This window comes from Eschrichtius robustus, chromosome 5 (assembly GCF_028021215.1).
Source record: "Eschrichtius robustus isolate mEscRob2 chromosome 5, mEscRob2.pri, whole genome shotgun sequence".
Lineage (NCBI taxonomy): Eukaryota > Metazoa > Chordata > Mammalia > Artiodactyla > Eschrichtiidae > Eschrichtius > Eschrichtius robustus.
In genome coordinates, this window is record NC_090828.1 from 123,038,514 (window position 1) to 123,054,528 (window position 16,015).

The window sequence follows — 16,015 nt, forward strand, 5'->3', positions numbered from 1 at the left end:
CCCCAAACACAGTAAGATAAGCAAAATGAGAAAACAAAAAAACACACAGCAGGTGAAGGAACAGGGTCAAAACACACCAGACCTAACAAATGAAGAGGAAATAGGCAGTCTACCTGAAAAAGAATTCAGAATAATGATAGTAAAGATGATCCAAAATCTTGGAAATAGAACAGACAAAATGCAAGAAACATTTAACAAGGACGTAGAAGAACTAAAGAGGAACCAAACAATGATGAAAAACACAATAAATGAAATTAAAAATACTCTAGACGGGATCAATAGCAGAATAACTGAGGAAGAAGAACGGATAAGTGACCTGGAAGATAAAATAGTGGAAATAACTACTGCAGAGCAGAATAAAGAAAAAAGAATGAAAAGAAATGAGGACAGTCTCAGAGACCTCTGGGACAACATTAAACGCACCAACATTCGAATTATACAGGTCCCAGAAGAAGAAGAGAAAAAGAAAGGGACTGAGAAAATATTTGAAGAGATTACAGTTGAAAAATTCCCTAATATGGGAAAGGAAATAGTTAATCAAGTCCTGGAAGCACAGAGAGTCCCATACAGGATAAATCCAAGGAGAAACACGCCAAGACACATGTTGATCAAACTATCAAAAATTAAATATAAAGAAAACATATTAAAACCAGCAAGGGAAAAACAACAAATAACACACAAGGGAATCCCCAAAAGGTTAACAGCTGATCTTTCAGCAGAAACTCTGCAATCCAGAAGGGAGTGGCAGGATATACTTAAAGTGATGAAGGAGAAACACCTACAACCAAGGTTACTCTACCCAGCAAGGATCTCATTCAGATTTGATGGAGAACTTAAAACCTTTACAGACAAGCAAAAGCTGAGAGAGTTCAGCACCACCAAACCAGCTTTACAACAAATGCTAAAGGAACTTCTCTAGGCAAGAAACTCAAGAGAAGGAAAACACCTACAATAACAAACCCAAAATATTTAAGAAAATGGGAATAGGAACATACAAATCGATAATTACCTTAAATGTAAATGGATTAAATGCTCCCACCAAAAGACACAGACTGGCTGAATGGATACAAAAACAAGACCCATATATATGCTGTCTACAAGAGACCCACTTCAGACCTAGAGACACATACAGACTGAAAGTGAGGGGATGGAAAAAGATATTCCATGCAAATGGAAATCAAAAGAAAGCTGGAGTAGCAATTTTCATATCAGACAAAATAGACTTTAAAATAAAGACTATTACAAGGGACAAAGAAGGACACTATATAATGATCAAGGGATCGATCCAACAGGAAGGTATAACAATTGTAAATATTTATGCACCCAACATAGGAGCACCTCAATACATAAGGCAAATACTAACAGCCATAAAAGGGGAAATCGACAGTAACACAATCAAAGTAGGGGACTTTAACAGCCCACTTTCACCAATGGACAGATCATCCAAAATGAAAATAAATAAGGAAACACAAGCTTTAAATGATACATTAAACAAGATGGACTTAATTGATATTTATAGGACATTCCATCCAAAACCAAGAGAATACACTTTCTTCTCAAGTGCTAATGGAACATTCTCCAGGACAAATCATATCTTGGGTCACAAATCAAGCCTTGGGTAAATTTAAGAAAATTGAAATCATATCAAGTATCTTTCCTGACCACAACGCTATGAGACTAGATATCAATTACAGGAAAAGAAACTGTAAAAAATACAAACACACGGAGGTTACACAATACACTACTTAATAACGAAGTGATCACTGAAGAAATCAAAGGGGAAATCAAAAGATACCTAGAAACAAATGACAATGGAGACACGACGACCCAAAACCTATGGGATGCAGCAAAAGCAGTTCTAAGAGGGAAGTTTATAGCACTACAAGCCTACATCAAGAAACAGGAAACATCTCGAATAAACAACCTAACCTTGCACCTAAAGCAATTAGAGAAAGAAGAGCAAAAAAACCCCAAAGCTAGCAGAAGGAAAGAAATCATAAAGATCAGATCAGAAATAAATGAAAAAGAAATGAAGGAAACAATAGCAAAAATCAATGAAACTAAAAGCTGGTTCTTCAAGAAGATAAACAAAATTGATAAACCATTAGCCAGACTCATCAAGAGAAAAAGGGAGAAGACTCAAATCAAGAGAATTAGAAATGAAAAAGGAGAAGTAACCACTGACACTGCAGAAATACAAACAATCATGAGAGACTACTACAAGCAACTCTATGCCAATAAAATGGACAACCTGGAAGAAATGGACAGATTCTTAGAAATGCACAACCTGCCGAGACTGAACCAGGAAGAAATAGAAAATATGAACAGACCAATCACAAGTACTGAAATTGAAACTGTGATTAAAAATCTTCCAACAAACAAAAGCCCAGGACCAGATGGCTTCACATGCGAATTCTATCAAACATTTAGAGAAGAGCTAACACCTATCCTTCTCAAACTCTTCCAAAATATTGCAGAGGGAGGAACACTCCCCAACTCATTCTACGAGGCCACCATTACCCTGATACCAAAACCAGACAAAGATGTCACAAAGAAAGAAAACTACAGGCCAATATCACTGATGAACATAGATGCAAAAATCCTCAACAAAATACTAGCGAACAGAATCCAACAGCACATTAAAAGGATTATACACCATGATCAAGTGGGGTTTATTCCAGGAATGCAAGGATTCTTCAATATACGCAAATCAATCAACGTGATACATCATATTAACAAATTGAAGGAGAAAAACCATATGATCATCTCAATAGATGCAGAGAAAGCTTTCGACAAAATTCAACACCCATTTATGATAAAAGCCCTGCAGAAAGTAGGCATAGAGGGAACTTTCCTCAGCATAATAAAGGCCATATATGACAAACCCACAGCCAACATTGTCCTCAATGGTGAAAAACTGAAACCATTTCCACTAAGATCAGGAACAAGACAAGGTTGCCCACTCTCACCACTATTATTCAACATAGTTCTGGAAGTTTTAGCCACAGCAATCAGAGAAGAAAAAGAAATAAAAGGAATCCAAATCGGAAAAGAAGAAGTAAAGCTGTCACTGTTTGCAGATGACATGATACTATACATAGAGAATCCTAAAGATGCTACCAGAAAACTACTAGAGCTAATCAATGAATATGGTAACATTGCAGGATACAAAATTAATGCACAGAAATCTCTTGCATTCCTATACACTAATGATGAAAAATCTGAAAGAGAAGTTATGGAAACACTCCCATTTACCATTGCAACAAAAAGAATAAAATACCTAGGAATAAACCCACCTAAGGAGACAAAAGACCTGTATGCAGAAAACTATAAGACACTGATGAAAGAAATTAAAGATGATACCAACAGATGGAGAGATATACCATGTTCTTGGATTGGAAGAATCAATATTGTGAAAATGACTATACTACCCAAAGCAATCTACAGATTCAATGCAATCCCTATCAAATTACCAATGGCATTTTTTACGGAGCTAGAACAAATCATCTTAAAATTTGTATGGAGACACAAAAGACCCCGAATAGCCAAAGCAGTCTTGAGGGAAAAAAACGGAGCTGGAGGAATCAGACTCCCTGACTTCAGACTATACTACAAAGCTACAGTAATCAAGACAATATGGTACTGGCACAAAAACAGAAACATAGATCAATGGAACAAGATAGAAAGCCCAGAGATTAACCCACGCACCTATGGTCACCTTATCTTTGATAAAGGAGGCAAGCATATACAGTGGAGAAAAGACAGCCTCTTCAATAAGTGGAGCTGGGAAAATTGGACAGGTACATGTAAAAGTATGAAATTAGAACACTCCCTGACACCATACACAAAAATAAACTCAAAATGGATTAAAGACCTAAGTGTAAGGCCAGACACTATCAAACTCTTCGAGGAAAACATAGGCAGAACACTATGACATAAATCACAGCAAGATCCTTTTTGACCAAGCTCCTAGAGAAATGGAAATAAAAACACAAATAAACAAATGGGACCTAATGAAACTTAAAAGCTTTTGCACAGCAAAGGAAACCATAAACAAGACCAAAAGACAACCCTCAGAATGGGAGAAAATATTTGCAAATGACGCAACTGACAAAGGATTAATCTCCAAGATTTACAAGCAGCTCATGCAGCTCAATAACAAAAAAACCAACAACCCAATCCAAAAATGGGCAGAAGACCTAAATAGACATTTCTCCAAAGAATGTATACAGATTGACAACAGACACATGAAAGAATGCTCAACATCATTAATCATTAGAGAAATGCAAATCAAACTACAATGAGGTATCATCTCTCACCGGTCAGAATGGCCATCATCAAAAAATCTAGAAACAATAAATGCTGGAGAGGGTGTGGAGAAAAGGGAACCCTCTTGCACTGTTGGTGGGAATGTAAATTGATACAGCCACTATGGAGAACAGTATGGAGGTTCCTTAAAAAACTACAAATAGAACTACCATACGACCCAGCAATCCCACTACTGGGCATATACCCTGAGAAAACCATAATTCAAAAAGAGTCATGTACCACAATGTTCATTGCAGCTCTATTTACAATAGCCGGGACATGGAAGCAACCTAAGTGTCCATCATCGGATGAATGGAGAAAGAAGATGTGGCACATATATACAATGGAATATTACTCAGCCATAAAAAGAAATGAAATGGAGGTATTTGTAATGAGGTGGATGGAGTTAGAGTCTGTCATACAGAGTGAAATAAGTCAGAAAGAGAAAAACAAATACAGTATGCTAACACATATATATGGAATCTAAGGAAAAAAAAAAAAGGTCATGAAGAACCTAGTGGCAAGATGGGAATAAAGACACAGACCTATTAGAGAATAGACTTGAGGATATGGGGAGGGGGAGGGGTGAGATGTGACAGGGTGAGAGAGTGTCATGGACATATATACACTACCAAATGTAAAATAGATAGCTAGTGGGAAGCAGCCGCATAGCACAGGGAGATCAGCTCGGTGCTTTGTGACCACCTAGAGAGGTGCGATAGGGAGGATGGGACGACAGGAGGGAGATGCAAGAGGGAAGAGATATGGGAACATATGTATATGTATAACTGATTCACTTTGTTATAAAGCAGAAACTAACACACCATTGTAAAGCAATTGTACTTCAATAAAGATGTTTAAAAATAATCATAATCATAATAATAAATTCCCTTGATAATATGTGGATTTAAAGTTTCTGTTAAAAAAAAGAATCAAAACAATGCAAAATTTTTACATAAAAGAATTCTTAGATTTCTTAGATTGATTTTTCTTAAGTCTACTGCCAACCCAACAAAGCCTGTTCTGCCTTCTATAAAATATAAGAGTAAATCTCTCCATATTGAAATGAATATAATAAATTTGAGACAAAAACTGACAGACTAAAATGATACTAGTAAGGATAATTACGAAGCCAATGATTTCTTCACTACCCTCCAAATAACTGATCTATTTAAATTAACTTTTCCTTTAAAGATATTTATGAATTCCCTGATTTGCCTCCCCTTCCCCCAAAAAACATTATTTGGGAACGTTGCCCATTAAAACAAAACAAGCGACCTCCAGAGCCTCCCATCAAGCCTCTTAGATAGCCTCAACCACCAAAGGGTAGACAGCAGAAGCAAGAAAAACTACAATCCTGCAGCCTGTGGAACAAAAACCACATTCACAGAAAGATAGACAAGATGAAAAGGCAGAGGGCTATATACCAGATGAAGGAACAAGATAAAACCCCAGAAAAACAACTAAATGAAGTGGAGATAGGCAACCTTCCAGAAAAAGAATTCAGAATAATGATAGTGAAGATGATCCAGGACCTCGGAATAAGAATGAAGGCAAAGATTGAGAAGATGCAAGAAATGATTAACAAAGACCTAGAAGAATTAAAGAACAAACAAACAGAGATGACCAATACAATAACTGAAATGAAAACTACACTAGAAGGAATCAATAGTAGAATAACTGAGGCAGAAGAATGGATAAGTGACCTGGAAGACAGAATGGTGGAATTCACTGCTGCAGAACAGAATAAAGAAAAAAGAATGAAAAGAAATGAAGACAGCCTAGGACAACATTAAACACAACAACATTCGCATTATAGGGGTCCCAGAAGGAGAAGAGAGAGAGAAAGGAACAGAGAAAATATTTGAAGAGATTATAGTCAAAAACTTCCCTAACATGGGAAAGGAAATAGCCACCCAAGTCCAGGAAGCGCAGAGAGTCCCATACAGAATAAACCCAAGGAGAAACACGCCAAGACACAGTAATCAAATTGGCAAAAATTAAAGACAAAGAAAAATTATTGAAAGCAACAAGGGAAAAACGACAAATAACATACACGGGAACTCCCATAAGGTTAACAGCTGATTTCTCAGCAGAAACTCTGCAAGCCAGAAGGGAGTGGCATGATATACTTAAAGTGATGAAAGGGAACAACCTACAACCAAGATTACTCTACCCGGCAAGGATCTCATTTAGATTTGATGGAGAAATCAAAAGCTTTACAGACAAGCAAAAGCTAAGAGAATTCAGCACCACCAAACCAGCTCTATAACAAATGCTAAAGGAACTTCTCTAAGTGGGAAACACAAGAGAAGAAAAGGACCTACAAAAACAAACCCAAAACAATTAAGAAAATGGTCATAGGAACATACATATCGATAATTACCTTAAACGTGAATGGATTAAATGCTCCAACCAAAAGACACAGGCTTGCTGAATGGATACAAAAACAAGACCCATATATATGCTGTTACAGTGGAGGATTACTGGACTGAATGTCAATATTATGACATAGTATGAGTGTGTTTCATGTTTGGTAATTGCAATCATTGTTGCTTTTGTTGTGGTCATCCATTTACAATGCTTGGTGTCAGTCTATTTATCTCTTGTAAAAATAAAATACAGTGTGTGTGTGTGGAAAAAAAAAAAAAAAAGAAAATGGTCATAGGAACATACATATCGATAATTACCTTAAACGTGAATGGATTAAATACCCCAACCAAAAGACACAGACTGGCTGAATGGATACAAAAACAAGACCCATATATATGCTGTCTACAAGAGACCCACTTTAGACCTAGGGACACATACAGACTGAAAGTGAGGGGATGGAAAAAGATATTCCATGCAAATGGAAATCAAAAGAAAGCTGGAGTAGCTATACTCATATCAGATAAAATAGACTTTAAAATAAAGAATGTTACAAGAGACAAGGAAGGACACTACATAATGATCCAGGGATCAATCCAGGAAGAAGATATAACAATTATAAATATATATGCACCCAACATAGGAGCACCTCAATACATAAGGCAACTGCTAACAGCTATAAAAGAGGAAATCGACAGTAACACAATCATAGTGGGGGACTTTAACACCTCACTTACACCAATGGACAGATCATCCAAAATGAAAATAAATAAGGAAACAGAAGCTTTAAATGACACAATAGACAAGATAGATTTAATTGATATATATAGGACATTCCATCCAAAAACAGCAGATTACACGTACTTCTCAAGTGCACACGGAACATTCTCCAGGATAGATCACATCTTGGGTCACAAATCAAGCCTAGTACATTTAAGAAAACTGAAATCATATCAAGCATCTTTTCTGACCACAACGCTATGAGATTAGAAATGAATTACAGGGAAAAAAACGTAAAGAAGACAAACACATGGAGGCTAAACAATACGTTACTAAATAACCAAGAGATTACTGAAGAAATCAAAGAGGAAATAAAACAATACCTAGAGACAAATGACAATGAAAACACGACGACCCAAAACCTATGGGATGCAGCAAAAGCGGTTCTAAGAGGGAAATTTATAGCTATACAAGCCTACCTCAAGAAACAAGAAAAATCTCAAGTAAACAATCTAACCTTACACCTAAAGAAACTAGAGAAAGAAGAACAAACAAAACCCAAAGTTAGCAGAAGGAAAGAAATCATAAAGATCAGAGCGGAAATAAATGAAATAGAAACAAAGGAAACAATAGCAAAGATCAATAAAACTAAAAGCTGGTTCTTTGAGAAGATAAACAAAATTGATAAGCCATTAGCCAGACTCATCAAGAAAAAGAGGGAGAGGACTCAAATCAATAAAATCAGAAATGAAAAAGGAGAAGTTACAACAGACACCACAGAAATACAAAGCATCCTAAGAGACTACTACAAGCAACTCTATGCCAACAAAATGGACAACCTGGAAGAAATGGACAAATTCTTAGAAAGGTATAACCTTCCAAGACTGAACCAGGAAGAAACAGAAAATATGAACAGACCAATCACAAGTAATGAAATTGAAACTGTGATTAAAAATCTTCCAACAAACAAAAGTCCAGGACCAGATGGCTTCACAGGTGAATTCTACCGAACAGTTACAGAAGAGCTAACACCTATCCTTCTCAAACTCTTCCAAAAAATTGCAGAGGAAGGAACACTCCCAAACTCATTCTATGAGGCCACCATCACCCTGATCCCAAAACCAGACAAAGACACTACAAAAAAAGAAAATTACAGACCAATATCACTGATGAATATAGATGCAAAATCCTCAACAAAATACTAGCAAACAGAATCCAACAACACATTAAAAGGATCATACACCACGATCAAGTGGGATTTATCCCAGGGATGCAAGCATTCTTCAGTACACGCAAATCAATCAATGTGATACGCCATATTAACAAATTGAAGAAGAAAAACCATATGATCATCTCAATAGATGCAGAAAAAGCTGTTGACAAAATTCAACACCCATTTATGATAAAAACTCTCCAGAAAGTGGGCATAGAGGGAACCTACCTCAACATAATAAAGGCCATATATGACAAACCCACAGCAAACATCATTCTCAATGGTGAAAAACTGAAAGCATTTCCTCTAAGATCAGGAACGAGACAAGGATGTCCACTCTCACCACTATTATTCAACATAGTTCTGGAAGTCCTAGCCACGGCAATCAGAGAAGAAAAAGAAATAAAAGGAATACAAATTGGAAAAGAAGAAGTAAAACTGTCACTGTTTGCGGATGACATGATACTATACATAGAGAATCCTAAAACTGCCACCAGAAAACTGCTAGAGCTAATTAATGAATATGGTAACATTGCAGGATACAAAATTAATGCACAGAAATCTCTTGCATTCCTATACACTAATGATGAAAAATCTGAAAGAGAAATTATGGAAACACTCCCATTTACCATTGCAACAAAAAGAATAAAATACCTAGGAATAAACCCACCTAAGGAGACAAAAGACCTGTATGCAGAAAACTATAAGACACTGATGAAAGAAATTAAAGATGATACCAACAGATGGAGAGATATACCATGTTCTTGGATTGGAAGAATCAATATTGTGAAAATGACTATACTACCCAAAGCAATCTACAGATTCAATGCAATCCCTATCAAATTACCAATGGCATTTTTTACGGAGCTAGAACAAATCATCTTAAAATTTGTATGGAGACACAAAAGACCCCGAATAGCCAAAGCAGTCTTGAGGGAAAAAAACGGAGCTGGAGGAATCAGACTCCCTGACTTCAGACTATACTACAAAGCTACAGTAATCAAGACAATATGGTACTGGCACAAAAACAGAAACATAGATCAATGGAACAAGATAGAAAGCCCAGAGATTAACCCACGCACCTATGGTCAACTAATCTATGACAAAGGAGGCAAAGATATACAATGGAGAAAAGACAGTCTCTTCAATAAGCGGTGCTGGGAAAACTGGACAGCTACATGTAAAAGAATGAAATTAGAATACTCCCTAACACCATACACAAAAATAAACTCAAAATGGATTAGAGACCTAAATGTAAGACTGGACACTATAAAACTCTTAGAGGAAAACATAGGAAGAACACCCTTTGACATAAATCACAGCAAGATCTTTTTTGATCCACCTCCTAGAGTAATGGAAATAAAAACAAAAATAAACAAATGGGACCTAATGAAACTTCAAAGCTTTTGCACAGCAAAGGAAACCATAAACAAGACGAAAAGACAACCCTCAGAATGGGAGAAAATATTTGCAAACGAATCAACGGACAAAGGATTCATCTCCAAAATATATAAACAGCTCATTCAGCTCAATATTAAAGAAACACACAACCCAATCCAAAAATGGGCAGAAGACCTAAATAGACATTTCTCCAAAGAAGACATACAGACGGCCACGAAGCACATGAAAAGATGCTCAACATCACTAATTATTAGAGAAATGCAGATCAAAACTACAATGAGGTATCACCTCACATCAGTTAGAATGGGCATCATCAGAAAATCTACAAACAACAAATGCTGGAGAGGGTGTGGAGAAAAGGGAACCCTCTTGCACTGTTGGTGGGAATGTAAATGGATACAGCCACTATGGAGAACAATATGGAGGTTCCTTAAAAAACTAAAAATAGAATTACCATATGACCCAGCAATCTCACTACTGGGCATATACCCACAGAAATCCGTAATTCAAAAAGACACATGCACCCGAATGTTCATTGCAGCACTATTTACAATAGCCAGGTCATGGAAGCAACCTAAATGTCCATCGACAGATGAATGGTTAAAGAAGTTGTGGTACATATATACAATGGAATATTACTCAGTCATAAAAAGGAACGAAATTGAGTCATTTGTTGAGACGTGGATGGATCTAGAGACTGTCATACAGAGTGAAGTCAGTCAGAAAGAGAAAAACAAATATCGTATATTAACGCATGTACGTGGAACCTAGAAAAATGGTACAGATGAGCCGGTTTGCAGGGCAGAAGTTGAGACACAGATGTAGAGAACAGACATATGGACACCAAGGGGGTAAAAATGCGGTGGGGTGGAGATGGTGGTGTGCTGAATTGGGCGATTGGGATTGACATGTATACACTGATGTGTATAAAATGGATGACTAATAAGAACCTGCAGTATAAAAAAACAAACAAACAAAACAACTAATACTAAACTTTCATTGGGTTATTTGCATGGAAATATGTTAATATAAATGTTTCAGACATTACATGAAAAAAAAAAACAAAAACAAGCTTTAAGGGACAGCAGGCAAGAAACTGAAAGTAGATTTGTCAGCTTTAAGGAATAATCAACAGGTTTTTAAACTATTCACTGTCTGATCTTTAAATCTAATGATCAAGCAGACCTATTAAAGAGAATAAACTCTGACTAGCAACATGCTCAATTTCAGCAAATGAACACTGTCACATCTCAGTAGCAGTGTTCAATACATATTAAAGGACACTTTCAGAAGACTTGTTATTACTCTAAGAAGCTGCCTTCTTACACTGTATATTTATAATGCAATCTAACAGCAACAGTGCTCTCCTAAAACACTTACATAGTATTGCTAGAGTACTAGAGTTAATTCTAGTCAAAATATATTCAAAAGTATCAGGTTTTTCCTGTCAGTGACATTATAAATTATTTATTTACATTCTTGGTGTAAAGGTAGTAATGGGAGTTTTTATGATTCAACTGAACGTTCTAATTACTTCCTCTTTAAAATTAAAAAAAAGATATTAATTAATACAATATTTTGAAGGGGTTCAAATGGCAATTATCAGTTTTTATGAAGAGTGCTCTACAAATAAGTAAACACGTTTGCAAAAAAAGAAATAAAAAAATTTAAATGTAGGCACATGTGAGCAAAAATCTGTATGTGAAATACACATTACATTTATAAAGGTAAAAAACTGGAAACTGCCTTAAAGTCCAACTGCAGCAAACAGCTGTAAATTAATGGTACATCCATTCAAAGGACTAATATGCACCCATTAAAAATCATGTTTTGACGCCCATTTGAGGAAATAAGAGAATGTCCATATGCTAGATGAAAAAATGGAAGCTATAGAAATAAATATTGGGACTTCCCCGGTGGTGCAGTGGTTAAGAATCTGCCTGCCAATGCAGGAGACATGGGTTCGAGCCCTGGTCCGGGAAGATTCCACATGCTGCAGAGCAACTAAGCCCGTGCACCACAACTACTGAGCCTGCACTCTAGAGCCCATGAGCCACAACTACTGAGCCCACGTGCCACAACTACTGAAGCCCGCACGCCTGGAACCCGTTGCCCACAACAAGAGAAGCCACCGCACAGAGAAGCCCGCGCACCACGACGAAGAGTAGCCCCTGCTCGCCACAACTAGAGAAAGCCCATGCGTAGCAACGAAGACCCAAAGCAGCCAAAAATAAATAAATAAAAATTAATTAATTAAAAAAAAGATTTTAGAAATAAATATTAATACAGTTTAACACAAAAAGTTTACAACACACAGATTACGAGGAATTTTCTCAAAATATTAACAGTAGCTATCTCCTGCTGGTAGGGTTACAGGTGATTTTTCTTTTTTTATTTTATAATGATGTATTATAATAAAAATAATTTAAAATAATACAGCTTTCACGGTAAAAGAAGGAACATCTTAAAATATTCATTGTATGAATCCTATCAGTACTAAAACAAACCAAAATTGGACTCTATCCTGTTAAGTATTAATACTTGATTAGAAAAATGTAATAACTTTATCCCTGAAAGCTCTCCAGACCTCACCTGAAGAGTCACTTCCTCTTCTCATTCTGTATTAGGTTTTTTTGTTATATGCTCTTAAAAGACCAGGTTTCTTTCTCTTCTCAGTATTTCAATTGTAATTACAGACGCTTGTACTATTATTTGATTCGTGTCTGTCTATACCATTAGTCTGTACGTTCAGCAAGAGCAGGAACCATATGCTTTCACTGACCACCGCGCATCCCTAATGCCCTGCACTGTGCTTGACACATACGTACTCAATATTTTTTCAGTGGACAACGGATAAAAAGAGTCATTGGCTTCTCTCAATAAACTGTCCATATGGCTCATAACATACTGACAAGAAATTTCATTCAAACATTAAACTCAAGGTTTAAAAGACTCCAAAGTCTTAACACTTTCCCACAAACTGTAAAACACTAGTTTTACTCTAGAAACAAGAGCTTAAAAGTCAAAAATCAAAGTTCCTACTTTGTGGTAGTTTTCATAACTGTGTTAACAATTACTTCCAAATAAGGAGCTATAAAGGATTTAATATTCCACTTCAGGATACTTTAAATATTTTGCTAGTGGAAAGTGATCATTTTTCCATTAAATACTCTTGTTTCCTCTTGTTTCTTGTTTCCTCAGCCCACTCTCCAAGATTCAAATTACATTTTCTAACTACCTTTAAGACATTAAGTTATTATTTCAAATTCAACAGGTCTAAAACTGTATTCTTCTCACTTTGCCACTTTCGTATGTATCTTCATTCTCTCAGGCAAGAAACTGCAGTTCCATGTTTGATTTTTTTTCCTACTTTTACATTTCATCTAGCGTATCATCAACTTCTTTGAAATGTCTAACAATCTTCCCTCCCAGCCTTTCTCTCCAGTCTCCAAATCACCAGCCTAATCGAAGTAACTTCATTGTACCTCATCTCCTCAAACAACCCTCGTATCACTTTGCCACTTTAAAATCAAGGGTCCCTCACTACTGCTCTTTAATGTTCTGAAGTGTGGTCTCCTGACCAGCAGCATTACCTGGGAGCTTGTTAGAAATGCAAATTTTTGAATCTTGGGCATACAGAATCATAAACTATGGTTCCGACGCACACTGAAGTTTGAGAATCACTGGTCTTAAAGCACCGAATTTAGATTCCTTTACTTAGCTTTGGAAGCTGTCTATAACCTGGTCCTATCTTCCTTAATAATCTTGTTTACTTCCCTTCAACAAACAGCCTTCACTCCAGTAAAGACATTTCATTAAATCCCAAAGGTTTTCACCTGTCTCTGTTCACGTCAGGGCCTTCTCGTATTTAACCAATTACTCTCCACTTTCCAGGCCTAGCACACTTCCTATCTTTTCTATGAAAATACCTCCAACAATTATAATCCACAACAACAGCATCCTTAAACTAATTTAACTATTTGCTGTTTTGTTTTTTTAACACACGGATCAAGGGTTTTGTTTTGGCTTTGTTCTCCTCTGTTAGTATAGTTCTGAACACGCAGTACCTGCTCAATAAAGCCTTGCCACTGTGCTTGTGTCTTAAGAACTTTTTTGGGGGGCGGGGGAAGGGACCACAGGTCAAACAAGTATCCCAGCAAGGATCTTTTCTATGCCGTTTGATGACATGACATTCACATCCGGATGGATTTCCTCTCCCAACCAGAAAGATTATAAAATGTTCCAACAAGCTAACTACTGACCTCAACACTCAAGAAAACCTGAAGGGCCTCTGCGACAAACTGATAACACCTGGATCCAAGCTATCACTCCTCCCCAAACTTGGCCTTCAACTAATTCCAGCGATCCTACAGTTTCACTTAGCTGTTTCAACTAGGAGTTTGATGGCGCCGGAAGCCTGGGCACATTACCCACTGAAACGGAACAACTTGAATCAAAGCGTTCCCAAGCCAGACGCGGACTATTTCAAAAGGTTATTCTAAAAGACACGATGGAGCTGGTGGGAGTGTGGCAGACGGACAACCACCAGGACTCTGAAAAAAGGCCTTCTCCTGAAAAGGATGTACACGGAAAGAAAAAAAAGAAAAAAGAAAAAAGCACCTGCGAAGTTTATTGCTCACTATGACAAAATGACGTACACGGAAAGGAACACAGGAACGGAAGCGGTAGCCTGGGGAACTGTTTCTGCGGGTGGGCAGCAACGCGAGAACCAAAGGTCTAAGGAGCGTGGTCGGAGAGCGGAGAAAACAAAACTCCTCCGGGGTTCGGCTGATGTGGGCGGGCCGGGGCTGGTCAGACGCGAGACGCAGAAGAGGGTTGCGGCCGACCACAGCAAGGAGGAGGCGGAGACCCGGAGACCCACGGGTCTTACTTTCCCCGCACAAGTGGCGTCTGGGTTGGGGGAGTCTATGCTGGGGGAGTGGCGGGGGGAGACGCCGGGGCCTAAAGTGCTGGTAACCAATGATAACAACTCACTCACCTTTCCCATTCCGAGGCAGTGGTGAAGTCCGTGATCTCAAATACCTCAGACTCGGGCTGCGGGAAGTAAAAGGAAAGAAAGAGACTGAGCTCCGGGGCGCTGACGCGGAGGAGCAAACTTAAACAGCGGTAGGGATAGGGAGGGAGCAAACACCTCACCTCACTGTCGGCCGCCATCTTGAGGAGCGCCGAGGCGGGCGCTAGGACTGCCGGGAAGAAGAGCAGGAGGGAGGGGGGGGGGTGGGGGTGGGGGTGGGGGTGGGGAAAGGAGAGCAGAGAGCAGGCGGAGGCGGGGCGGAGGCGGGGGCGGGGGCGGGCCCTCCGCGCAGCCCCGCCCCCGGAGTCCCGCTAGGAAAAATCTTCTCAGGCTGAAATCATTTGATTTTTCTTTTTTAATGCTTTTTGTTCCTGAGAAGGAAGAATTTACTCTGCCCTGAAGTCCCTGTTCTTTGGCTGATTTAATACAATTTAAAATTTTCCTGTAGAGCAATGAATTCAGGAAGGGAACAGAAGCAAGGAAGTAAGGCAAGGCCCTAGAGTCATGTGATTACGAGTGTATTAAAAAACCTAAAACACATTGCTTGTGTTTCTGTTTTTCTTTCCAGCTCTGTTGATTGATTGCAAGGCACTGAGCTAGATGCCATAATATCCACCCTCCCTTACCCCTACCCTTAAGAGAATTTACGGTTTGGGTAAGTCATCAAATAAAATCATTATGCTATTTATCTGGTTTCTGAGAAGAGCAACATGCTGTGCAATGAACACAACACTTTTTAAGTCACTGAGGAACAGAAGGAGTGCCAGCTAGCAGTTAGTAATTATATCTCATACATTCTGAAATATTTACAGAGGAAATCATACCATGTCCAGGATTTGTTTCAAAATAAGGGGAGGGCGGAGTGGATAGAGCTAGAAATAAAACAAGATTAGCCATGAGTGGATTATTGTTTAAGCCACTGATGGTTACCTGGGTATTTATACTATTCTCTACTTCTGTTAGGTCTG

General features: G+C 38.0%; 1 protein-coding gene across 1 annotated transcript in view; it reads right to left on the reverse strand.

The window, feature by feature from the left end:
• Nucleotides 1–15,217, reverse strand: part of RAB3GAP1 (RAB3 GTPase activating protein catalytic subunit 1) — a 121,524-nt gene extending 106,307 nt beyond the window's left edge. Inside the window, exons 1-2 of the mRNA XM_068545220.1 lie at nt 15,170–15,217; nt 15,012–15,067 (exon numbers count right to left, since the gene is read on the reverse strand). Coding sequence (XP_068401321.1) covers nt 15,012–15,067; nt 15,170–15,187 — 74 coding nt within the window. The 5' untranslated portion in view covers nt 15,188–15,217. The remainder of the gene's footprint in view (nt 1–15,011; nt 15,068–15,169) is intronic.
• Nucleotides 15,218–16,015: the final 798 nt, after the last annotated feature.